At 47.4% G+C, this 23,459-nt stretch overlaps 1 protein-coding gene across 5 annotated transcripts in view; it reads right to left on the bottom strand.

Annotated features, from left to right (window-relative positions):
* Positions 1-23,459, bottom strand: part of MBNL3 (muscleblind like splicing regulator 3) — a 93,681-nt gene that overhangs the window by 32,289 nt on the left and 37,933 nt on the right. For all 5 annotated transcript variants that reach the window (XR_010606901.1, XM_065643705.1, XM_065643706.1 and 2 more), the window contains one exon: positions 1,862-2,026. Coding sequence is in view for 4 of the 5 variants with exons in the window: in XM_065643705.1 (XP_065499777.1) it covers positions 1,862-2,026 (165 nt within the window). In the remaining variant the exon portion in view is untranslated. The remainder of the gene's footprint in view (positions 1-1,861; positions 2,027-23,459) is intronic.

Consider the following 23,459-nt stretch of genomic DNA (forward strand, 5'->3'; position numbering starts at 1 on the left):
TAGAAACCAGGGACCTTTCTCATCAGATAAGGTTACCTCTGAAATGAGAGCACTAACCAGACAAACTGACAGATTCAGTCTCGGAGGCAATTTAAAAGGCAGCAGTCAAATTGCAGGAGTGAACTGGACCTGCAAGATTGCAAAATGGGAAGATGGGAACTTTCCAAAGAGGAAATCCCAAAGATGTTTTGAATAGCCAGCCAAAGAGCATCCACTGTGAACTCCCCACAGAGGAAAACCCCAAACAGGAAAGGTTTGCTTTTGGTACAGGGCTAGGAAACCAGTGCTACCATTCAGTGGGAATTGAGGATTTCCTTCTGATGTGCACGTACTTTCAAACTCCACAAAAAGAGGTGTAAAGATTACAGCAGATTAAAGCTTAAGGCACAGAGCAACTAAAGGCTTTTTCTGTAGCCCATTTTTTCTTCTGCCTCACTTTTCCATCTTCAAAGTGGGAAGAACAAACAGCATTTTCCTAGCTTAGACAGCAGGGTGAAGATAAAGCTGCTGACACACACAGGATGACCAGAGCAAGGATGAACATGGAAAAGCCTTCACAAGACAGGAGGAACACACCAGACTGGGGAAACGCTCTGGTATGGTGAACAGAGCACCATCATGAAAGGACATTGGCCAGCTTTCCAAGTGGAAACACAGCTCCGTCAAAAGCCCTTATGCTAAATAGCACAAAGCCTCCAACAAGGAAAACCCTTCACTGGTCTCTTGTGAGGATAAACCAGACACACCTCAGCTTTTCAAAGCCAGGGTGACAGATGCTGACTCTGAAGCCTCATCTGGGCAGAGAAGCCAGGTGCTGCAGGTGGGAGACCAGGAGGCCAAGTGCAGGCTGGTTCACAGACTCGTACATCTTCAGGCTGAAAGAGTCTGTCCTGGGGATCCAGCCAGACACAGCCCAGACAACCTCACCCAACAACTGCACATCGCCCCAGGAAAGACAGCCTTGACTTCAAATGGAGAATTCCTAATTAGGCTCTCAGTTAAAAATGTGCAGCTTGTTTCTGTCAGCACTGAAGAGCTGCTTCAAGACCTCTGACATTTCTTAAAATACACATAGCAACAGAATCAAACCCAGCCGACAAACGTCACCCCCTCGCAGATAAACCAACCAGCAGACACAAGCCATCCTCTCTCTGGCGTAAAAGGATTCTCCAGCCTGAAAACCGGTTTTAACTGATAGGCTACAGCAGGGACAGGCTTCTCTGAACCACCTCCTCTGCAAACGCCCATCTCCCACAGGCTTCCCTCTCTACCTGAAAAGAAGCATTTCTTTCCTGCTGTTAGTATAAAATGGCATTACTGTGAAAAACAAGTGACAGGGCTGTGACATTAACACAACTCTCTGCTGGGACAATGGCAATGAAAGCAGGCTTCACTCCCAGGTATAAAAGTTTTACAGTCTGGATAAGATTCATCTTCCCCAATTTGAGCCCACCAGTGCAATGCACCTAGTCCAACGGGAGTCAGCTGTCCTCTTGCCGCAGCATAGAAGAACTCCAGCATCCTCACCCCAGCGTAAACCAGCTATCCAAAATAAGATCCATTGGAATCAAGCCACTTGGGACTTCTGGGATGTGCATGAATCACCTGGTCAAAAGTCCACCTGGTGCTAGGACCCTTCCATTTGACGCCCTGAATCTCACAGCTCCTTAGTTATCAAAGGAAAGGGGAGCCACGGCTTGTGAGAAGATACAAAGGTAGCATCAGACACCCCTCTGAAGATGCTGCCCAACTCCATGCAGCACGAACAACCACCTGAGCAAACGCACGGGGCTGGTGCCCCCGTAAGCAAACACGAAAGAAACGTGGAGCAGCGCGAACCCGATTTATTGCTGCGACTTACGATGGGTTGTAGTTGCGCGCCTGGTAGCATGAACTGCATTTGCTGAGCAAACATGGCTGCGGCTGTCTTCTGCTGGATCAGGTTGTTGCGTCCATTTATTTCAAGTTGTGTTTTTAAGTGTGGGGGAGGGTGGAGATATTTGCAGTTCTCTCGGGTACACCGGCCCTAAAAAACATAATGAAACAGCATTTCAGTGAATGGAACACTCAGGGCAGCCAGGGAAATTTAATTAAGGATTGTTTGGGTTACTGTAACAACACAACCATCTAGGCCGAGGCAGTTTGGTAGCTACTGTGCCTCTTTTGTGATTTTTCCATAGCAGTGCAATACTTACATGAAGAGAAGAGCAACATGACTTCTCCTGCAGTAACACTAACCAAATACTATCAAGCTAAACGCAAAAGTTAGGCTTCCTGATGTTAAAATGATTGTTGAAAAAAATGATAAAATCATGTAATGCAAATACTAGTATTTTCAGAAGGTAGTAGCAACGGTTCCAGAAACAACAACAAAAATTTCCCATTTTCTCTTGTGGGTTGTTTTTCCCCTCCCTCCCCATACCACACCACTTAATTGGCCCTGACAACCAGACAGTAAGAAACAAAACAGTCTCCATCACCTGCCCAGCTGTGCTGGGTAAAACATGAAGAGGGAGCTCTGCAAAGCAGCACCTCTGATCTGCAACATGCAGGTACTGAGATGCTGGTAGTCACGGGAGAATGAAAAAATTTCCTCTTCTTGTTTTTATTTGTTAAAAGTCACAGTGTGTTGCACCACTGACTACTTCCCCATCCCCCAAATAAACATAAGCACTAGGGAAGTCAGTGGCTCCTAAAAAGCAAAGGATCACTAATGTTACAGATCACCTCAAATCAACCAAGACCATCACTTTAAAAAGTATCTATAAACTACGCCTTGCTTTAATAGTGTTCGCAAGTAAACATAGGGACATAAATACTAATAGTCCACTGAACACAGAAAACGAGTAACAAGTTTTGTCATTAAGATGAAATAATTCTTGAAAAAGTCTTTTCTTCCTCCCTCTTTCTCTGCGCACTCCTTCCTTGAGAAACAAAGGCATACAGAATACAAAAAACCATTTTATGCATAAATATTATATGTAACTTACGGTGAATTTTTTTGAGGAAGTAATACTTTCGTAGCTATTCAGAACTTAATAAAACAACGCCAGGCCTGGGGACCATCAAGCTGTTGCATGTCAGATAACTAATATTAATAATTTTTCCTGCAGCCAGCAAAGGAGCGGGACCACCCATTACCCAGCCTGGCCCTGGTGCTCTCATCAAGGGCTGGACACCAAGTTCTCAGTCTCAATTTGCTTTCAAAAAAGGGGCACATGGGGTGACCCCACATACCTGCTCCTGTTGGCAGGACCATAGGCAGCACAGCCATAACCCCATAACCAGGTCCACAAACGTAACCCCATCACACACCACTGCACCCAGGGCACAGACTAGGGGAAACTCCCTGGGATGGGACCTGCCTGCATCCCAGATGCTCCCCTGGGGATTTTTAGGACCTGTCTCTGTCTGTACGAATGTATGGGTGGAACCACTGGACAGTCTGGGGACCACTGCACAAAAAAGTCAACACCATGACCCACTGCAGGGGCTGCTTTTGAAGCCCTAATCAGGCTCCTTGGCAGGTCATTAGAGAGCGGACAGAGATCTGCAAGCTTATCTGTGGTGTGAAATGGGCTGCATGATAGAGCATCATGAGGAACAGGCTTCTCTCTTATCTGCTTCAAGGATATCAGAGAGTTAAACAAAACTCCAGGCTTCCTGTTGTTATTTAGAGGAAAACAATTAAATGCAAGCAGCAATGGGCTAAACCCATTGGGACAGGAAAAACACACTCCCAAACTTCAGCAGCCTGCCTTTGCGGAGTGAGACTCTCTGCCCTGCTCCTAGAAAAGCCCAGCGGCTCTTGAAAACCCAACTGAAAGAAAGAGGCTTTTTTTTTTTGTTTTGGCTTCTCAGCAATCCAACAGCCCCAGATCCCCAGCAGCAAGTTAATTGCTCACAGGCCCTGAGGACCTGAATCTTCAGCACCAGACACTTTCTTACATCTGTGTAAAGAGAGGATAAAATGGCACCATACAGCTGGCTGGTAACTGCATTAATCTGGAAGGAGAAGGAGACTCGTCAGCACTAGGTAGGTTTGGGTCACCCTTCTCATGGCATCTTTCCAGCTGCATGGGACCAGGTTCCTCCACAGCCCTCCCCATCACCTGGGACGCAACAAGAGTCTTAGTATTCAGGCTCAGAGCGTATCTGCAGCATCCCACCTCCACAGCCTCTGTGGGGCTGGCCAGGCGGCTGCAGACCAGGAGAGGACCCCACAGAGCAGGAGGTTGTCAATGGCCAGGCAGCTGCTCTGTTCTAAGCTTCAGCCTTCGAGGGCTTAAGAAACTCATTGGCTTCAGAAATTCCTCCTGGTTCAAACTTGGCACAAGTGCTTCGGGTTGGGAACACACTTAACTTCAACCAAATTTGGAATAAATCTGTGTAGATGTTTCTATACTGCAGGAATGGAGAAGATGAAAAAAAACCTACAATTTTTTATAAACAATACTTACAGAGCCTTCTTCAACTTGAAAAGAACTTCGCTATTCCAACTGAAACTTTGCATGTCATTGATACCAGCCACCCCGGCTCGGTGTGAAGCTTTGTTCTACTTTTTTCTCAAAACAGAGTTTGTTTAATTCCAACAGAGGGTTCTACAAACAGAATGTTTTTATTACCGACAACGAAAAACACCCATACAGCACGAGGCCTTGATCCTGCAGACAGAGCTGTGAGCAGAAACCAGTGCCCACACAGAGCGCTACTGGTTTCGATGAGGACATGTATCTGCAAGGAACTGAGAGCCATGCAGATGCTGCCACAGAATGAAGGCGGCGAAGGGCAGCACGGCTGTCAGCCCGGCCTTCAAGGGCTTCGGGAAGACTAAATGAATCACTGCTGCACTCAGATTCAAAACCACACCTTCAGTCTGGCTCCTCCTCGCTGTCATTTTCATCCTGAGCATCATCAGTCCCTGCATGTCACCAGTTTCAGAAGCTACAGCTGAGTCAGGTTGCCCTCTCTGACACCACAGTAGGTTCTTCATCTCTCAGACAATGAATTTTAGGAACTGATGATGTGACTCAGAGTGACACAAAATGTTCCCACTTTAGGCATCCAGCTATAAAACAACTTTAAAGATGTCTCATTCTAAAGTGATGGGCACCTCTAGTACCCTCTGAAATCCAACACTGGTATGGGTGATCCCTTCTACACTTCCATCACAACACCCACAGTTCTCAGTACTTCCCAGCAACACATACACTCTTCAAGACCAATTTCAGCTCTCTGAAAGCTACCAGAAGGACAAAGGGACTACCATTATTCACTTCTCAGTACCAGCTGCAACACAGCAGGGAAAACAACAGGGAACTGGTAGCAAATCTGCCGTGTGGATATCAGGCTGGGGACAAATAAGGACAACTCCATTTTGTGCCTGGGTGGCCTAAGAATACAATATGAGAAAATACAACAGGAGTCAGGCCCCTAAGTTTTAGATGAGCATCCTTAAGCTAAAAAAGCACAGTTTAGCTGCAGTGATTAGCTGTGGCTCCAGCACATCAAAGTGCTCAGCACAGGGCACAGGACAGTCCCAGTGCCTGGCACAGAGACCTGCTGAGACACTCTCCAAGCTGAGCATTGCTCCAAAAAGCACCGTCCTAGCACCTAGAGTGGGTCGCTGCATGTGTCAGGAAGGAGCACAGTGCTCCGAGACCGACCCATGCTGAGCCTGCTGGGACCACTGCAGCCATCCTGTTGTAAGTGGAGGAGTTTGTTGCTGTTAATTTAGCACGAGTATTGACTCCAGGGAAGGCACATTCCCACCCTGCCCCGGGTGGCACACAAGCCTGCAGCCAGGGAATCACCACCCAGCAACAGACTCTGCTGCTGGCCTTGGTAACACGCTAAATATAGCTGTATTTTCTGGCTCCTCATAAAATGGAAGGCATCTGAAGGACCGTATCTGCCAGCTTCTTTGCCAGCTATAGCCAGGAGGGAAAAGCATATGGACTGCACTTCCCAAAGCTTGAAAAATGGATATTAAAAATAAATCATTAGAAGATTTTATAAGAGTATCTTTTCCCCCTTACTTCCCACACACCCCCCCACCCTTACAGTAGGCTGCTGGCATGTGATTGACTCTGTATTGCCAACTTAAGTCATGCTGTGATGGCGCATACTGTAAATGGCTGGCATCTGACACTAGCTAACGTGACAGCAGCTTGCAGTGCAACAAAGCCGTCCGTTTCAAAAGCAGCACTGACGGCAGCACCCTTAAATCCAGTAGAAAAACCTGCATTACACCTGGCTGTTTGGAGTCTGCTGGGCTGCACCTTGTCACCTGCATCCTAGCTCGAAGGGATGCAAATAAGAGCATGCTGGGTACCGTATCAGGCTGGATGAACCTACGTTAAGCATGCTGCACAAATTCTCTTCTTGCTGGCTGCTGAAGGGAGCTGAACTGTGCTGCAGCAACAAGGCTTCCAGCACAAACCCAAGGCTTGCTCACGTTTACACCAGTAATGCAGTTTGTTATGGTCCTTTTAATCCTAGACAGCAGCGAGAGGTTCTAGAGCAGACACATGCTTCTGGTTTTAATGACTGCACTGTATGTCACATCAATCACCAGTAGTCCTCATGTGAAAATCTTTAAGCTAATGTTGCTTTTCACACACGGGAGGCTGCAGTAGGCTTGTGCCCTGACTGTGCTGTCTCTTCCAGAGACACTGATGACATGTGCAATGACTGACAGCAAAAAGAATGAAAAGAGACCAGGCAAGAAAGAATTTCCATGTTTTGCACAAATACAGGCACCAAAACACAGCTTGTCTGCATAACTTTTCCCTGCATGAAGCAGCAGATTTCCACCTCCCCTAGAAGAACTCAGTGGGGAGGCACATTCAGAGATGTGCTGGCCCTGCTTACTCAGCGCCTGCCGCTCCAGCGTGGAGGCACAAAACGCTCTCTGCTTTCCATCCCACTCTGCACAACACACAGAGAGGCCTTCTCCTCACTCCTGCCAAAGCCTTGCATGGCTTTACACATGCAATACGACCTCAGGCAGCATGGGGTCTGCCCCCGCATCCAGAGGGCAGGCAGAGACCAGGCTGCAGAACTGCCCACGGAGCATGAATTGTCATGCAAGAGGGGGAGGCAGAAAGGGGGGAGCTCTGGGCTTCATCCCTGCACCCATGCAGCACATCTGAGAACACGTATCAAGCAGCACATGCTGCTCGAGGTCTAGCCCTACTGTTACCTGTTCTCTAAGAAAAGAGGGGTACTAGGAGGCAGACTTGATACCTGGTAAATAAAGCCCAAGCTCTGAGTTCTTTACCCACCCTGCAGGGACTTGCAGCTTCAAAGTTACCCTCCCAGGAAAGCAAACCACCAAGGTCTTGGGAACACCATCCATCTACCACCCCAACAAATGCTTCATGCTTGTCATGGTTCGTCCCTAAGCAATTTGCTCCAGGGCTGAGCAACTGGCATGTTGGCTGCATGGCATGGCTCATCCTGCCATCGTCTCCAATGCATTGCGTGGCTCATCCTGCCATCTCCGATGCATTGCACCACATTCCTCTTCCCGCGCAGGTAGAGAGCTGTGCTGGAGGGAGGGAGATGACTGTACATCTCACTGCTGGAGCTAACACCTTCTGCTCAGCAAAAAACATCAAGTGGCATGGAAATAGCATGTTTTCAACTGGAAAACAAAGGAGGCTGGAGCAGACAAGTTGCCTGATCATTAGCAAGAGTGATGTCTCATGGATAAGTGTTCATGCAGCCAAGCTGTCGCTCACTGCAGTTCAAAGCCTAGCTCTGTACAAACCTTATCTGCAATTCCTTTCTACATGCTAATGAAATGTTAGAAGTTATGCTGCCAACCGAGCCAGTGAAAAGTACAATGTTACAACCTCCCTTGAACATTGACCCTGGCACAGTACACCAGATAACTTCTGCTTAATAGCAATGCTTTTCTCCTTGCAGTGTTGGAGCAGCTCAGTTTTACACAGAGGTTTTACAGTGTAATTATGCACAAGCACTCCTTGAATGTGTTCTCGTGGAGGGCTGTTAGCCCACCTACAAGAATCCTAAAAAGCAGGTCTAGAAGGATGTAGAGAAGTGACACACCACTCCTAGGTCTACACGGATCAACTCCATCTATTTTCTTTGTGCCTATTTCTTGTGTATATCCCAGAGAATGGACTCCAGCACTCCCCCCCTGCAGCTGTAAAGCTCTTCCTGATTCTCAACTGCAGCTTTACTCCTCCTGCAACTGAAGCCTAAAATTTTACTTAGCCCAGAGGGCCAGAACAGGAATTATTCCCTTCCACTTTGAGGACGGGCATATACTTACAGGTTGCAGTCACACCTATGCCCCTTCCTCAAACCTCTCTGCTCTAGATTATGCAAACCATCCTCTTTTGACTTGGTGAGCATGTTCTCCAAGCCTTTTATCAGGCTGCTCCCCCAGCCAACATCTGTATGTGCACAGGGCCCCGCGTTCCAGCTAACTCCTCAGTGGTGCTGTGCAGGTATGAAGATATTTTTCACATGTCCTGCAGACTACACTGCTTCTTATACATCCCTCCATGACGTTTTCTTGCCTTCTAACAGTGTAACATTCTTGATTCACTCTCAATAAGCCTTTTCCAGGACTACTGCCTACCCTGCCATGTTGCATCCTGTATCACGCAGCTGATCTCCTTAAATGCAATATTTCATACTGCTTTTATAGAACTTGCACCCTTTTTCTACAGACTATTTTCCTGACCTGTCAAGATTATCTGTAACTCCAGAACTGGTTCTCTGTAGTTCTTCCCAGCTCAGAAAACCCTACAAGTTTAACAAACATACTCTATTCCATCATTCAAGTCATCAGAACAAAACAAAACTGAAGTCTCACCAAGCACATCCTTCCAGATTGACACTGAACTCAGCTTTCTAAGCAGTTGCAGGCTGTCACATAAAAGTTTCTCCTATGCTTTGTTCCCTGTCTTGCTTGGAAACAGATGCATGCCATGCCAAAGACTCCCAAATCTATGCTCCATCATCCACATCTCTCTGAAATAATCCATCTCAAAGGTTTCCAGTTCTACTGCTTTGTCTGCTCCTCCCTGGACATCTGTAGGGATGCTGGAGAATTAGTGCTCTGCACCTCTCCCGTGCCAGCACTCCTATTGCCATCAAGCACACATTTGCACACAATGTTTGGTACAAAGGAGCTGGTGGTCTGAAGTTACTTGTAACAGCAATAAAAAACAAAGTACAGCACAGCTAGTTGCTGATGCTTTTCAAATGCAAGTGTAACACCCATTTACAGAGAGCCCAAAGACTGCTGTTATGGTATGGATCCTGCTGTGAAGAGATTGTAGCTGGAAAGAAAAAGGCAAAATGTGTCTTCTAGTTAGCATTACCAGATGGCAATGAGACTTGAAGGGAAGGGAAGTAATGTATGCTTCCTATCATACAGAAGTTTCAAAGTGTCTGGATAAATGCTACAGTTAAGGTTAATCTGGTAGCTTCCAGGTACAGATGATACAGACCCTGTGAAATGCATATTCTAGCTAGGAACGAGCGTGGTTCATGAATACATAATTTGCTGGAAATAGGATTCAAGCAGGCCATAAAAAGCACAAATCACAGTTTTACAACATCTCTAAGATGAGCTTTGTCTGACTTCTTTGAACATCACAACTCCAGGGTCCAAAGAGTCACCTCCCTGAGCCTGCGCAGACAGATGAGAAAACGGCTAAAAATACCCCACCTGTTAATTTGGCCTAACTCTGCTCCCCTGCAGTCACTCAAGAAACCTCCTCAGATTTTATGCTGTTCTGAACGATGCTCTAAGCTGCGGCAGCAGCGTGTCAGCTCCGACCAGGGCTGCTCAGGTGAAGAGGGACATGTCTTTTGTCAGGGAACAGAGGACAAGAGTCAGACCTGCCTTTCCACACAGCTTCAGTGGAAAAACCTGAATATCTATCGCAAGCTCCCAGGGCTCCCGATGCTCCCAGCACTCTCAAGGCAGCTCCAGCTTGCTGCTGAAACAGCGACTGAAATTTCATGGCTTCAATGAATGTCAGGTCAAGCCCTTTCTGAGCAAGTCTAGACTTGATTTTGACTGAAATGAGTGAACCCTGATGTTTTGCATGATTTCAAATGAAAGCAGGTGACATTCAGCAGCCACGACAAGACTTTTGGGTTCTTTTGAACTGAAAGCTCAAAGCAAAGCTCAGTGGCACGTGCAAGTGCAAGGCAGCTCTAAAGCCCTCAGAGCAAACCAAGCAAACGCACTGTTCGCCCCACCGAAGCGAGGCTGGTGCATTTTGCACAGTCCCAGTCTGCCCAGTTCTCCTTATGCTGTGGGACACAGCCCTGGGAGGTTAACCAGGATGTAAAAAAAATAACTGTAGGGGTTTAGGCTTCAAAAAAATTATATTCCTCTGCAGCCTTAAAAACACCAAGTTGGACTAACGCAGCTACTTCAGTCCAGGTAGGGTCTTCATGTCCAGCAAGTTAGAAAAATGCAAAAGGAATGGGAAGCAGAGACGAAAATCCCTGGCTAGCCCATTGGTGCCCCTCTTCAGTATCCCCATCTCATGTGTGTGACTGCCCAGCTAGGATATTTTTGCTTTGCAGGGAGACTGAAGGAAGGACAGGAGGAAGAAAAACATCATCATCATTTTTGCAAATGTATTTGAGTCCAGACAAAAGCTGCCAACAGTCAGCTGAGGGCATGGCTGAACTAACACTGCTAGGGACCTGTAACACCTCCATCTCCCTGTTATCCCAGCCCACAGACACACAGCAGGGCAGCTCCTCCACCACAGGACTGGAAAGCAAACTGTCCCTTGCCACCAGGCGCACACCCGCTGTGGCACGTGTCCAAGCTGACGGGGCTTTGGTCATCTACCTACCCTACAAGTGGACAGGTGTCCATCAATGGGTGTTATCTGAGGAACAGCAGCACTTTGCCTAAGCAGGGGACATGCTTCCCATCGTGTAGCAGAAACAGTTTAGCAGCCGAACAATTTCACCAATATAAAAAACCAAAAGTAATATACTGTGCACATAACATTGCCTCACTTGCACAAAGGTAAGAGACAGTCATGAGATGCAAAAATGCTGGGAGCAAAGAGATGCACAGCACGGACAAATCCTACTGCAGATGTCAGTCCTTTCAAACAGTGTATAAAACTGCAAAGCACTTGGACGGGGGGTTTCTCAAGATCAGATGCACTCTGCTGGGATTCAAACATGTTTATCTAGGACTCTTTCACAAAGTCTGCAGCTTCAAAATGTTTGTCAAGCTTGGTTTTGTTACACAGCTCAAACCAGAGCAGGAGAAAAACACAAAAGCAGAGACAGCAGCATTTCTACATCCTCATTTCCCTTTTTGGTATCACCTTAACCAGTGACAGGTACTCACAGCTATTGCCAAGAACTTCAAACCCCTGAACTCAGCAGGCAAATCCAGCTCCATACAGAAAGGATGGCTCGTTAGCATGGAGCTCAAGCATTTAAACAAGTACCATCACCCCACCATTTTTAAAAAATTTTAATTAGAAACAGGGGGGTACATGAAACTACTGTATTCCAGTAAACTCTAAGCAGCCACAGGCACAAGCCTAAACTCCCAAGTCCTCATTCACCTGGCAATTAGGGAAGCCGAGAGCTGCTGTGAGTGAAGTTTTACTTTTGCACATTGCTGAATACAGCAATGTTCTGCTGAATTTCCCCAGGACAGCACAAAGAGGTCGTGGCTGTCCTCCTGCTTTCACGTAGGATTTTAATTCCAAGCTGTTTGTTATACTTGAAGGTTCTTACAATCTCGAAGCAGTTATTTTGTTGGGGAAAAGCCCTGTAGCTCCTTCATTATATTTTTACATCTTGACAACTCTTTCCAGCTCTGTTCTCCTGCCAAGCTCTCTTCATTCAGGCCAATGGTATGCTCTGTTATGCTCAATGAAAAACGTGTATTGATTTTAACGTTTTTTCGTTTGTGGAACATTTTTGCTTGCTCCAAGCAATGGACAGTGTTTACCAAGTCTAAGAAATATATATTAAAAGAGTACAGCACTGTCCAAGTATATTTTTTATAAGCTGTAGAGCCACAGAGCAAAAAACCATGTTTATCTGAGAGATTACTACTTGCAGCGAACAGCTATCTCATTGCACAAAAGACAGAAATAAAGACTTCATCAAGTTCCTTTGTATCTGCCAATACATTTTGATTAGGCTACGTTTTGTGAACCGTATCAGCCTGTTACCACCACATATCTGAAATGAGGTTAAAACAGAAGTCTCACCAATTTAGAGCTCTGAACTGATCATTTTTAAGGTCTCTCAAGTATTATTCCACTGCTCTCCCAGGTTCAGGAACATTAAAAGCACAATAAAATAGGTTTTTTTAATACAGTATCAAATACGTGCTCTCTCCAAGCAAAATAAGCTTTTACAGACATCCCTGGCCACAGACCTGCTCAAGCAACTGATCGATAACAATTACCAAGAAAGGCATTTAGCGCCCGGTAAAGAGAGCATCTTTAGAAGCGCTTGTGTTTAGCCCTGGGACCACTGCTTGTATTTAGAGTAGGAGGCGAAGCAGGTGACATCCTGCAATGTTAATATTCCTGTGGGTGAGCGTTTCGGTGAGGGACTATTTGTAAGTGAAGAAATCAATTCTACCTGGAAGATATAAACACTGGCATGTCATTGATTTTTTTTCTTCTGTAATAAATTACAAAAAAACATACCAGTCTCTGGAACAATATTGCACAAGTACTGTATTAAAAACAAACAAACAAAAAAAGCACCCCCCCCAAAATCTGACAGAAAAACAAAACAAAACTTCTAATATGTCTTCCACCTTTTATCTCCCTTGGTTCTGTCCCTCCCTATTGCTATTACACCAGGACAGCTTTTGAAAACGCCAAGTGTAGTTTCTCTTGTCCCTTAAACCACTTTTTCATTGCAAATCCCATAATCCAATTCTACAACTTTCACCGGCTGATTGAATCTGTCAAGGTCATATGGAAAGCTGATGCTTCTGACCTTCCTCTACCTACGGTGTCTGTTGAATATTACAATTGCAGCAGGCAAACCACACGTAGACAGAACCAAGCAAAGTACATTAAAGCCCAGGAGAATAAACGTTAAAGCACTGTGTTCATGAATACAAATATCGGACGCGTGACCACCTCCGGCGGCCTCGCTCCTTGGGTTTACACAAGGGAGAAGACAAACAGTGAAGTGCAGAGATTGATAACTAAGTGTCCGACCCCAACCCTCTCTCTTGTCCTTCAGAAGGCAAAAACATGCTCAGAAAACCTCATTCTCACTGTGTTTCGGAGAGCAGAATGAAACTGCATTTTTGTAGGTAGGTAGCTGGGTGGTTTTTTGTGTGCGTTGTTTTTTGGGGGTTTTGTTTGGGGGGTGTGTTTGTTTGTTTTGGGATTTTTTGGGGTTTTTTTAGAACTTGGCAGAATATAACAATTTACCAACTGAGGATTAGCCCAATTTTTGTTTGTGTTGTTGCTTTGCTCAGAAAGCAACAGCTTAATGGGCATAAACAGATTCCTGGTTTTCAAAGAATAATGAAAAACTTCAAAAAAAAATTAATTCCATCTGGACTGACAATTCCCAGGGAGAATCTTCAGCCTGGAAAAAATAACTCTGCAGGATGTGCTTCAGCCTCAGCTACTCAGGGCTGCCAGCGGGTAACGCAGCAGCACCCTGAGCTGGGAAAGATGCTGGCTGGGCTCTGCTAAGCATGATGATGTGACTTCTGCTGGGGCACGCCATGGCACTGCCACCCCAGCTTTCTGCCCTTCGGTTCGGAACACCAAGAGATGTCACAAGATGACACGATGGTCCCTCTATGCGTTAGCTTAAGTCACTGAGGGAGGTGACTACAGGGGAGTAGGCAGATCCAGCAGAGGATGATGCCCTTGGTTGCCACTGCAAGCCAAGATTTGCTCCCAGATGTCCGTCAGAGCCCAAGGGTCTGATGTTCCGCGGCAGAGGACACCGTCCTGCTCTTGGCTGAGACCTGCCCAGCACAGAGGCAGAGAGCAAAGCCAACTCCCCCTGCCCCTCACTCTGATGGCTGCACACTAATGTCCCCAGCTCCTCTCCTACTCTCATTCCTCTCTGTCCCATTGCTTGGCTCTCTTCACTGCTTCCCACTCATCTCTTCCCGGCTGCACATCCAAGCCCAACCCTCCAGCCACATTCTCCCACAGCAGTGCCTCTCTGGCTACAGCGAGGTCCACCAAAGACCAAGCTGTCGCCTCATCCTCCTGTTTCAGCCAGACGTGCTGGGCAGGTTTGTGCACAGCGCCCGACCTCCCCTTTGCTCCAGGTTAGAGAAGCAGCCACCAGACCACCAGGAAAAGGGCTGACCACGTGCCACAAACTCCACATGCACTCAGCTCATCTCCGAGCAAGGACCCCAAATCTTTCCAGTCCATGCCAGGCCTCAGATTTCACACCCATGGTGTAATGAACTTGCTGCTGGTCAGAGGATTAAAGGTGCAGATACAAAAATCACTGTCAAGACAGCTCTTACAGACTGCTAAGCACAGCAGACCATGACCACACGTCTCACACAGGTCCTTGCTTCCAAAAAGGGCATCCAGGCCAAGCAACATCGAATCACAGCCCTCCATCTAGGAGGCAGCAAAGCTTGAAGAGAAAGAAAAAAGAAAAAAAAAAAAAAAAAGCCTGCCTTGCCGTAGGCAAATATTCCACCTCGGTTAGCTTTTGCAGACTGATCTATTTTGGCATGCAGTTTATTACAGCCAGTAACATATGCACATTTAAGTCACAGAGGGGATTTTTCTTTTAAGAAAACACCTTCAGAAGTGCTCTTTAAGAAGTGCCTGGCACTAGAAAGCAGATATGTGACCAGTCTTTGCTACTGTCTCAAGTGAAAGAGAGGTTTAAGGCAGTGTAAATGTCTGTTAGGACTTCAGCCCATGGAACAGCGCAGTAAGTTGTAGTGGCAACAGGACAGGCCTTTTTCCGTGGAGGTAAACACGATGGGCTTGCAATGTCAAAGATAATGCATTACCATCTCTGTGGGCAAAAGGAGAATTTTGCAGTAACACAGTTCTGGGCTAAACTGCAAGCAGTGAGACCCATTTAACTGCAGTTCACCTGTGCCAGCCACAGGTACCACACAGGCAGGCAGCCTTAAGGGACAGGATGGCAAATTCTGTGCCAATATCTGAAAATATGTTAATTTATTATGGATTTATTTAAAAAGCCTCAGCTAGAGCAAACCTTCTACCTGCCCTAGTAACACTCCTTGCAGACCCCTGTTCCCCCTGTCTGTTATAGAGTCTTGTGAGGGTCTGCAGATTCACATTCCCTACCTCGCTCAGCCAAAGCATGGTCTTGTTCCTAACCATGCAGGGTCAAGTCGTAAACCCTTTCTTAGGACTTAAGTCAACATGGAGGCTCCAAGGCAGCCTGCTCAAGGAGATTTTCTGTTCACCCTGTACTCCACACTGACCTATGGACCCAGAATTCAGTCACTATGTGATATAGAGCCCAAAGACTCCAAAAATCCAGAGAGAGAGTTCTGTTTCCTCCACAATGCCAGGAACGAGGATTAACAGATAATGCATTTTTTAGAAACCATGATTTCAGACAATGAAAGGTTAATTCCATGTAGCCACTGATTAGATCTGTTCCCTCTCCTGTAACAACAGCTGTAGCACAGGACACTGAAAAGGTTGTATGGCCTTAATGGGTGGATGTATCCACTTTCTCCTGCAGGATGCAGCTTTCACTCTGCCAGAAATCCTGACCTAAATTCTCCTCTGAGTGGCACTGGTGTAAGTGCCAGAACAGCTCAGAAAGGAATGTATTGCGTGTGTGCATGCATCTATGTCCATTTGTCTGTCTATCCCAGCAGACCAACAGGAATGGAACTGATCAGGGCTTTTGTTTCATTTGCTTGGGTTTTTGGAGCTTGTGTTTTTAATAACTGCCAGATTCACTTATTTATGTTTGAGAGTACAAGAGAAAAGCTGGGGGAGGAAGAAGCAACTAAAGCACGTCCATGCGGACACGCTTGCTTATTCGGGCTTCAGTCACAAAAGGCAAACTGATCAAATTACTGTGGGGTTTTTCTGCCCTTTCCATGTCACTGCTCTGCTTTCCAAACTCTTGCCCTCAACTTCTGCTCTGAGCTGCTTATCCTTGTCCCGGTCACTGGTGCAGTACAGGCTGCCTGATGCTCAACCGTTTGTAGACGACGAGGAATGCAAGGATTAGCTTTTAAAGGCTGTTTTCTATTAGAAAGCAATCTTGACAACATGACTTCCTTAGGCAGGCACCTGACCTCATGTATTCTGCTTCTGCCACTGACAAGAGATACCTTCAAACACAGCACAATCCTAAAAGGGCAACAAGAAAAAGACCTTTCACTACCCTGATCATGCGCAGCAGGATGAGTCAGCTGCCATGCAAATGTTCATTTACTTTTAGGTGTGATGGGCTCATCCTGAATGGTGCTGAGGTTTTGTTTTTTTTTTTTTCTGCAAGGAAGAGTGACCTTTCCTGAGGACATCTGCAGCCTCTCAGGCCACGTGAGAGGAGTAGCTGCAAAGAAGCTCCAGTGTCATTAGCAAGTCTGGAATGCAGCACAACTAGTGCAGACGTCAGCGAACACCCGTCAGTGAACACCCAGCTGGAAAAAATGCTCTCACTTGCTTACACCGAGATAGATGGATTTCTGATAGGGCCCTGGTGGAAATCCTGCACAAACTTTTGTGCAAGTACCTCTGATACAGAGAAAGAAGGAATATTAAGAAAAGCACTAGCACTTTTCATCTGGCTGGGCTAAGCTCTGAAAGGATGCTTAAAATCATGCTCTGAGAATTAGCACAATCAAAACAATAACAACATTTCAGTGGTGCTTCTGTCCTAGCTAATGTGAACTCCATTCTGAGTAAATACTTCTAAAGATTTTACATTACTATGGACTCTTCAAAAAACCCATGCAGAGAAACACAAAACAAAACAATGAAAGCCCTCTTAATTCAATCTCCCAAGGCCACAGCAGGGGATTTTTGGCTGTGGGAATACAAATACTCATCAATGCTACAGCTCAGGGTCCTGCTCCGATTACTACCCAAACACAGAATGAGACAGTCCCAGCCTGAAGAGTTTTCAGAGTAAATACACCAGACTTGGTGTAAAAACCCCAGGTGGCTACAGGAAGCTGCATCAACACCAAGACCGCACGATGCCAGCGGCTCAGTGCCGGACTGCGGCGGCGGCGATGCCCTTGATGCTTTCTGAGCTCTTGCCTCCCGGCAGCAGCCAGCCTGCCCTTCCCACCTCTGCATCGCTAGCTAAAAGCCATCCAACCCATTTGCCTCTCAGCCCCTAAGGGACGCTTCCCCCCGCCCAACTCTCCCAGCTGTGGCGCAGGAGCAGTTTGAGCAGGCTCTGGTGACGGAAGTGTGATGCGGAGCTGGGAGGGAGGCTGTGCTGGTGCTGCGGGGTAATCCACCAGCAGATGCTGATAAAGCCGACAGTGATGGGTGGTGGAGGTCCTTGCTGCATCCCCAAGCTCACCTGTCCTGCGGGAGAGTGTCCTGAGGAGCCACTCTCCTCCTCCCCAGAGTCACCCCCATCTCCTTCCCTCATGGTCCATCTCTCACAGCTTGGTGAAGCTTTCAGGCATCCCTGTCCTGCCTTTATCCACCCTGACGGCTCTCCTGCTCCGAGCGCCTCTGAGTCACTCAGCCTGCTTGCCATGCACCAGCTCCCACTCTGCAGCACACCATGGAGGCTTTACAGGCAACACAACTGACACAGCAGGGAGCCAAAGTCTGCGGGGAGATAACCATGATGATTACTACTTCATCTGCAAGTGCACCAGATGCACCGAGATATAAAAAATGACTGCTGAAGCAACAGGAGAGGCGGAGGGCAAGAAACTTCCCGGGCTGCTTTGTTCAGTCCCTGCAGACGCTGCACCTAACGACAGGGACGGAAAGGACTGCGGGGCTGTGGGAGGGCTCAGGGACAAATAAACCCAGAGAGGAGGAGGAAACTGAGCAGAAACAAGAAATGGGACATTAGAATAAGGCCGCAAGTTTTGCACCACGGGAGCAAGATTAGGGTGGGCTCCTGCAGAAAGCAGCAGGAACATCTTTAACATCTTCCCCTACAGCGTTTGGGAAGGAGCAACATCCCCTCCAAAGACAACTCTGTCTTGGAAATCTGCTGTTCTATGAAACAAGATTCCTTCGGAGGGAGTAAAGCACTTTCCTTCCTACCGCTGACCTCAAACACCATGACGTCTGCCATATCTGCATGACTTTCCAAGCCCTCTCCATCTGGCTTTCAACTCCCCACTGCCCTGGCTACTGCATGGGCTGAAATATCCAACCCTGCAAGGCTCTTGCGTCCTCCTGCCAAACTCATCCAGCGCTTGGTGTCTGCAGCACCAGGTGGAAGGGACGCTGCATGAACTGACCGCGCAGGCCCAGGCATCACTGAGTGACGAGACAGCGAGCTTTACTCACGCTCTGATCCTTCAGGACCTGACAGCAAGAGGAAGAAACACTGGTCAGCGGGATCAAGCAGTGCGGTTGGGATTACCTGCTGAGGTTTTGTTTTCAAACTTTGCTCGGTTGTGGCTTTAAAGACCTAATCTCCGTGTGACTGTTCCCAGCACCAGCCGTGCCTCTGCGGATAATAAGGACTTAGGGAAGCACCGTCTAATGATGGCTGAGCTTGCAGGCAGGCAGCTCCACTGTGTCTGTGCTGCCCCTGGCCACCTCCTCCACCCCAGCTGGATACTCCATGCTTTCCCAACTGCCCCTCTATTTGAGAGCTCTTTTCTCTCAACAAGCACCCAGAGCTGCTCACTCAAAGCAGATGCAAAGAGACAAACAGAGTCAAAGCAGCACAGTTTGGGCTAACAGCTTAAATCCTCATCAGAACCTGGTGCGGGTACTGCTGGGCAGAGATGTGGGCATCACTAATGCAAGTCAGCTGATGCCAACACTCCTGTCTGCAGTGGCTGTTTTGGGGCTTTTTTTTCATACCTGAATAGGAGAGACCAGCTGAAAGCAAGTGCTCTGTTAATGCAGAGTATGTTGAGGGGCATGACAAAACTCAGTGCACATCACTCAGTCATCTGACCGGGCAATGCCTTATGATACCATACTCAGCCTGCAGGACTAGTTAAACTGCTGCTGCTTCCCATTCATGGGACCGTTAAAGCAAATTTTATCTTCACTTTTTAATAGTGCTCTGCAGACCCACTTCAGTGAGAGGTGGGGGCCAGCAGAGTCTCCAGCATCCCTGCAGCAGGCGCGCTGGGCTGGGCAATGGGTCTCTCTCTCTACTGGGCAGCCAGATTAGTTTTAAACACTGACATTCCCGTACAGTAAGAGAAAACTTCTCCCCCAGAGCACAGCCTGTCACCTTTCAAACAAGGTCAGACGCCAAACTCCTCCCCCATCGCCAATGACCTTATTAGCACCGATCATGGTTCTAATAATATCCCACACTGTAAGCAGGCCATCTGCTGTAACATTTCACTACAAACTTGGGGAATTGCTTGGTTTGAGTATGCTCACGCCTTGGCAAGCCAGTTGTCCCCTTTCAGGAATGTGCACCTTCCCACAGCTTTAAGCTAGATGTTGCAGGAAGGCACCTCCAGCTTGGAGCTCAATCGCAGAGAACAGCGCAGAGCCGTGCCCAGGTGCTGGCTTCACACAGAGGAGGTAAAAAAGCAGAGTCAGAGGTTAAAAATCCATCGCTCCAGCATCAACAGCCTCTAACTCCTCTGACGGTGGGGACAGTGAGTAACTACGTCACTGAAACCCAAAACCAAGGCCAAACATTAACCAGATGTTCAGAGTCAGAAGTAAAGCGCCAAGGCTGCCAAGAGCAGAGGCCAGTGTTACTTTTGTGCCATGTACTTTCTACTGTGTGGACAGCAGAAGGATTTTGTTATCCTAACACATTAACTATAGTTAAGCTCAATATTTTCACTGCCATTATAGGAGAGGGGACTTTCATAACAGACAGGTAAACCTGTGGAAAAACTAACCGTGATAACTATTCATTTAGAAGGAGCTGGGGTTTGAAATGCTTACTCAGTTAGGACATCTGTCTAAAACACCCAGAGCCTTGTTACTACAGTAGCTCAGCTCTACTCAGTCTTCAAAGGCATTTTCTTTGTACTGCTCCTGTGAGGTCAAAAAGTGCAATTCGGCTGAGAGAGTGACATTACACCACTTTAAAGCAGCCTGCATCATGACAAGGCTTTGAAAGCTGGCTTTCCAAATCCTTGGCCTTTCCTCTAATCAAAAGGCCATCATGAGACATAGCACGAGAGGCTACATGGGGCAAAGAAGGGGGTGAGTGCATGGTTCTCTGCTGCCTTATGAACAGCAATTAAAAAAAAAATTAATAAGCCATAGGTAAAACTCCGCCTGTATGGGGTAACATTCACCCAAGTGCCTCAAAGCATTTGTTCTAATACCAGCGTAACAATATTTATAGGGGCAGATTTTCAAAGAGCTCAGCTCCTCACTTGGTAATCTAACCACTTATTTAAATGCTCTGTGGGATATGTCAGCTGATGGGCTCTCCGGAAAGCCTGGCACATCTTGTTTACATTTGTTTTAAAGCTTCCAAACAGCTCAATTACATAAATGCATGTTACTGCACCCTCCTTCAGACGGGTGAATTGAGTGGCAGAAAGCTATTGTCAGCAGAGGGATTACATCAAACCGATGCTATGCTGCTGAAGAAATCTACCAACCCCACATGCTTGTTCAGAGTCATTCTCCTCAAAGGCATCTTCCACTGCTTTTCCCTCGGCTGGCTTTGGTGGGCTAATGCAAGTGAAGAAGCTTGGCAGCCTCACTGACACAGCAACAAGACCGGACACTGTGGCCAAGTGTGGCTCCATGTTTACAAAGATCTGCTTTGCCCAAACTCTTCTCCAGGGACGGAGACTTGCAGGTTTGGGGCATCTATTTGAATCCCAGTGTTAGCTACTGCTACAGATCAGGGCTGGAAGATGTAAAGCTTGAACGTCCTTCCTCACGTGGATCTGGCAGTGACACGGCTTGTAGCACAGCACCCGTCGAGGTGCCAGAGCTTAATGTACAACACAGAACGCTCTGTGCTCCCTTGGCCAACTCCTGACTCACAGCCACGCAAGAGCAAATGCAAGAGCTGCCGCAGCTTGTTCGCTGGGCTTCGGCATGCCATCGCCCTCCTTCCAGCGCAGAGGAAACCCCTGGGGCTCGCAGAGCACCGCATTGCATTTGTGCTGGGTCACAGGCACGGAGCTTGTGCTCGCAGATCCAAGCAGACTTGGCAGCGCTGCAAGCCCCAGGTGCATGCGCTGAGCACGTGCAAAGAAACTCTCCCAAGCTGGAAAGCCAAAGGTGGCAGAGGAGATGACCACAGGCAGTTCTTCTGCTTCGGAGAATGGCTGAGGACTGTTTTCCTCTCTCAAAACCTGATGCAACAGCTCACTTCAGCACAAGGAGCTCTTTGCTGCCCACAGGAATTCTACAGTGCTTAAAATGAGGCTTAAGTATTTTGCAGAACTGGAACCTCAGTCTGGAGGGCTTTGCCGTTTAAAGAAAAAAAAAAAAAAGGAAAGTAAGCCTCAGGAGCAGGAGACGGCATGCCATGGCCCGTGCAACATTGCAATATGCCCATAAAAGGTTTCAAAATGCATCTGCCTAAGCGCACACAGCAGCTCAGAAGGGTTTAGAGTCACAACCCAAAAGAATTTCTCTTCTGCTTTTTTAGGCAAGTGTGAGCAGCAGTCAGCACTTTACCATCATCTTCCCAACCAGAAAACCAAGGTTACTCTTGGCTGATATTAATAATGTAAATGCTGCTGGCTTTGTCCTTTGGGGATAGCGGTTTGCTTACGCCACAGGGAGAAGACGGGGTCAGTGTGAGCTGCAGACAGGAGTGGAGGCCAGGGCTGGCTGGTGGAGAGGAGAGGCTGGCAGGAAAACACCACCACTGAATTTCCTTGGCCTGCCTCCCCGAAGAGGCTGGCCTCCAAAGTGTGGTCTCAGGACAAATTTGTGGCCACCACTTTGCTTTCCAACACCTTCAAGGGAAAATGCACACGAGTCTGAGGCCCAAGGAAAAGCTGTAATAAATTAATTCACATCTGCAGGAAGAAAGAAAAGAAGGAGGGTGGTCCTGTGCCTGCCCCTTACACCAAGAACGCCTCCTAATTATCCAACCTACACCCGCACCTCTGCCAGTCTTTCTGAACCTGACCCGGGGACACCCTGCATGCAAATGGCACCACCGCTCTTCCAGTAATGAGCTAATAAGGGAGCACCTCTCCAGGGCGGCACCAAAACCAGACCATGCACCAGGAAACCTATGGACATCCCATCTTTCTTGCCATGTCACCCCTACACAACACCAGAAGGACCTAATGGAGATACGGACGTGGTCAATCTCTTCTCTCTCCACAGCATGCCTTGAAAAATCACCTCTTGCTTTAAAGCATAGACAAGGAGCTCCTGCCATGGATTCTGCCTTACATCTTTGCCAACAGCCGCAGTGAATAGCTGTCCCTTGCTGGCTATTGCTATCCCCTGCAGCAGAGTCACCAGGTAACACCAGCCTGTTGCCAGTTACATATATTCCTCACCCAGCACCTCCGCACAGAGCCAGGACCAAGGGTATTTCAGCTCAGATGCTGGACTTCATGTTCAGCATCTAAGGCACTCTGCCCTCCTGCCAGCCCTGCCGTAGAGGCAGGAAACTGCCACGGAGAAGCAAAAGGACAGCTCAGGGCAGCAGCCTTTTAAACCACGATGGCAAGATTTACCAGTGCTCATCTGTCATGGTTTGGCTGTCAAAAAGTCACAGATAAATGAAGTGAGACTGCTGGGACATCAAAGAAACCTATGGATAATGCTAAATAAATCAAACATGCTCCACCCAGAGCTATGTCCTACATAAAGAACAGATAGGCGGAACAAGGTGTATCTGTCTCTGGAAATTTGAACATGCCTGGGGAGGTCACACACCACCCACGTAACCAGTCTGAGCCCCACAGAGAGCACCTGCAGCCCAGACACCGGGGCAGGCTTGGGAGATGCTCAGCCAAAGGTACAGCCAGGTGAGCTCCTCAATCAGTGGTCTCCATCCCACAGCTGTGCCAAAAACCTTCTGGAGACACCACAAAAGTATATACAGCATGTGTGCCAATTAAATTATGCTGTGAAAACATGGAGCTTGTTGTAACCCACACAAAAGAAGGGATCAGATCTAAATATTGTTTTTCCATTTACGCTCTCCTATTCTCCTTGAAGTACCACTCTACTTTAAGAGAAATACAATAGCAACAGTTCTTATAAATAAGTCTAAATACATTTTTCCCTGCTTTTAGAGGTTTGATTCAGTAGTTATAAAAAGCACTTACGATGTGCCGCAAAACACCCGAGCACCCAGACAAGACAGAAAGCTGCTGCAAATCT

This window comes from Caloenas nicobarica, chromosome 12, assembly GCF_036013445.1.
Source record: "Caloenas nicobarica isolate bCalNic1 chromosome 12, bCalNic1.hap1, whole genome shotgun sequence".
NCBI lineage: Eukaryota > Metazoa > Chordata > Aves > Columbiformes > Columbidae > Caloenas > Caloenas nicobarica.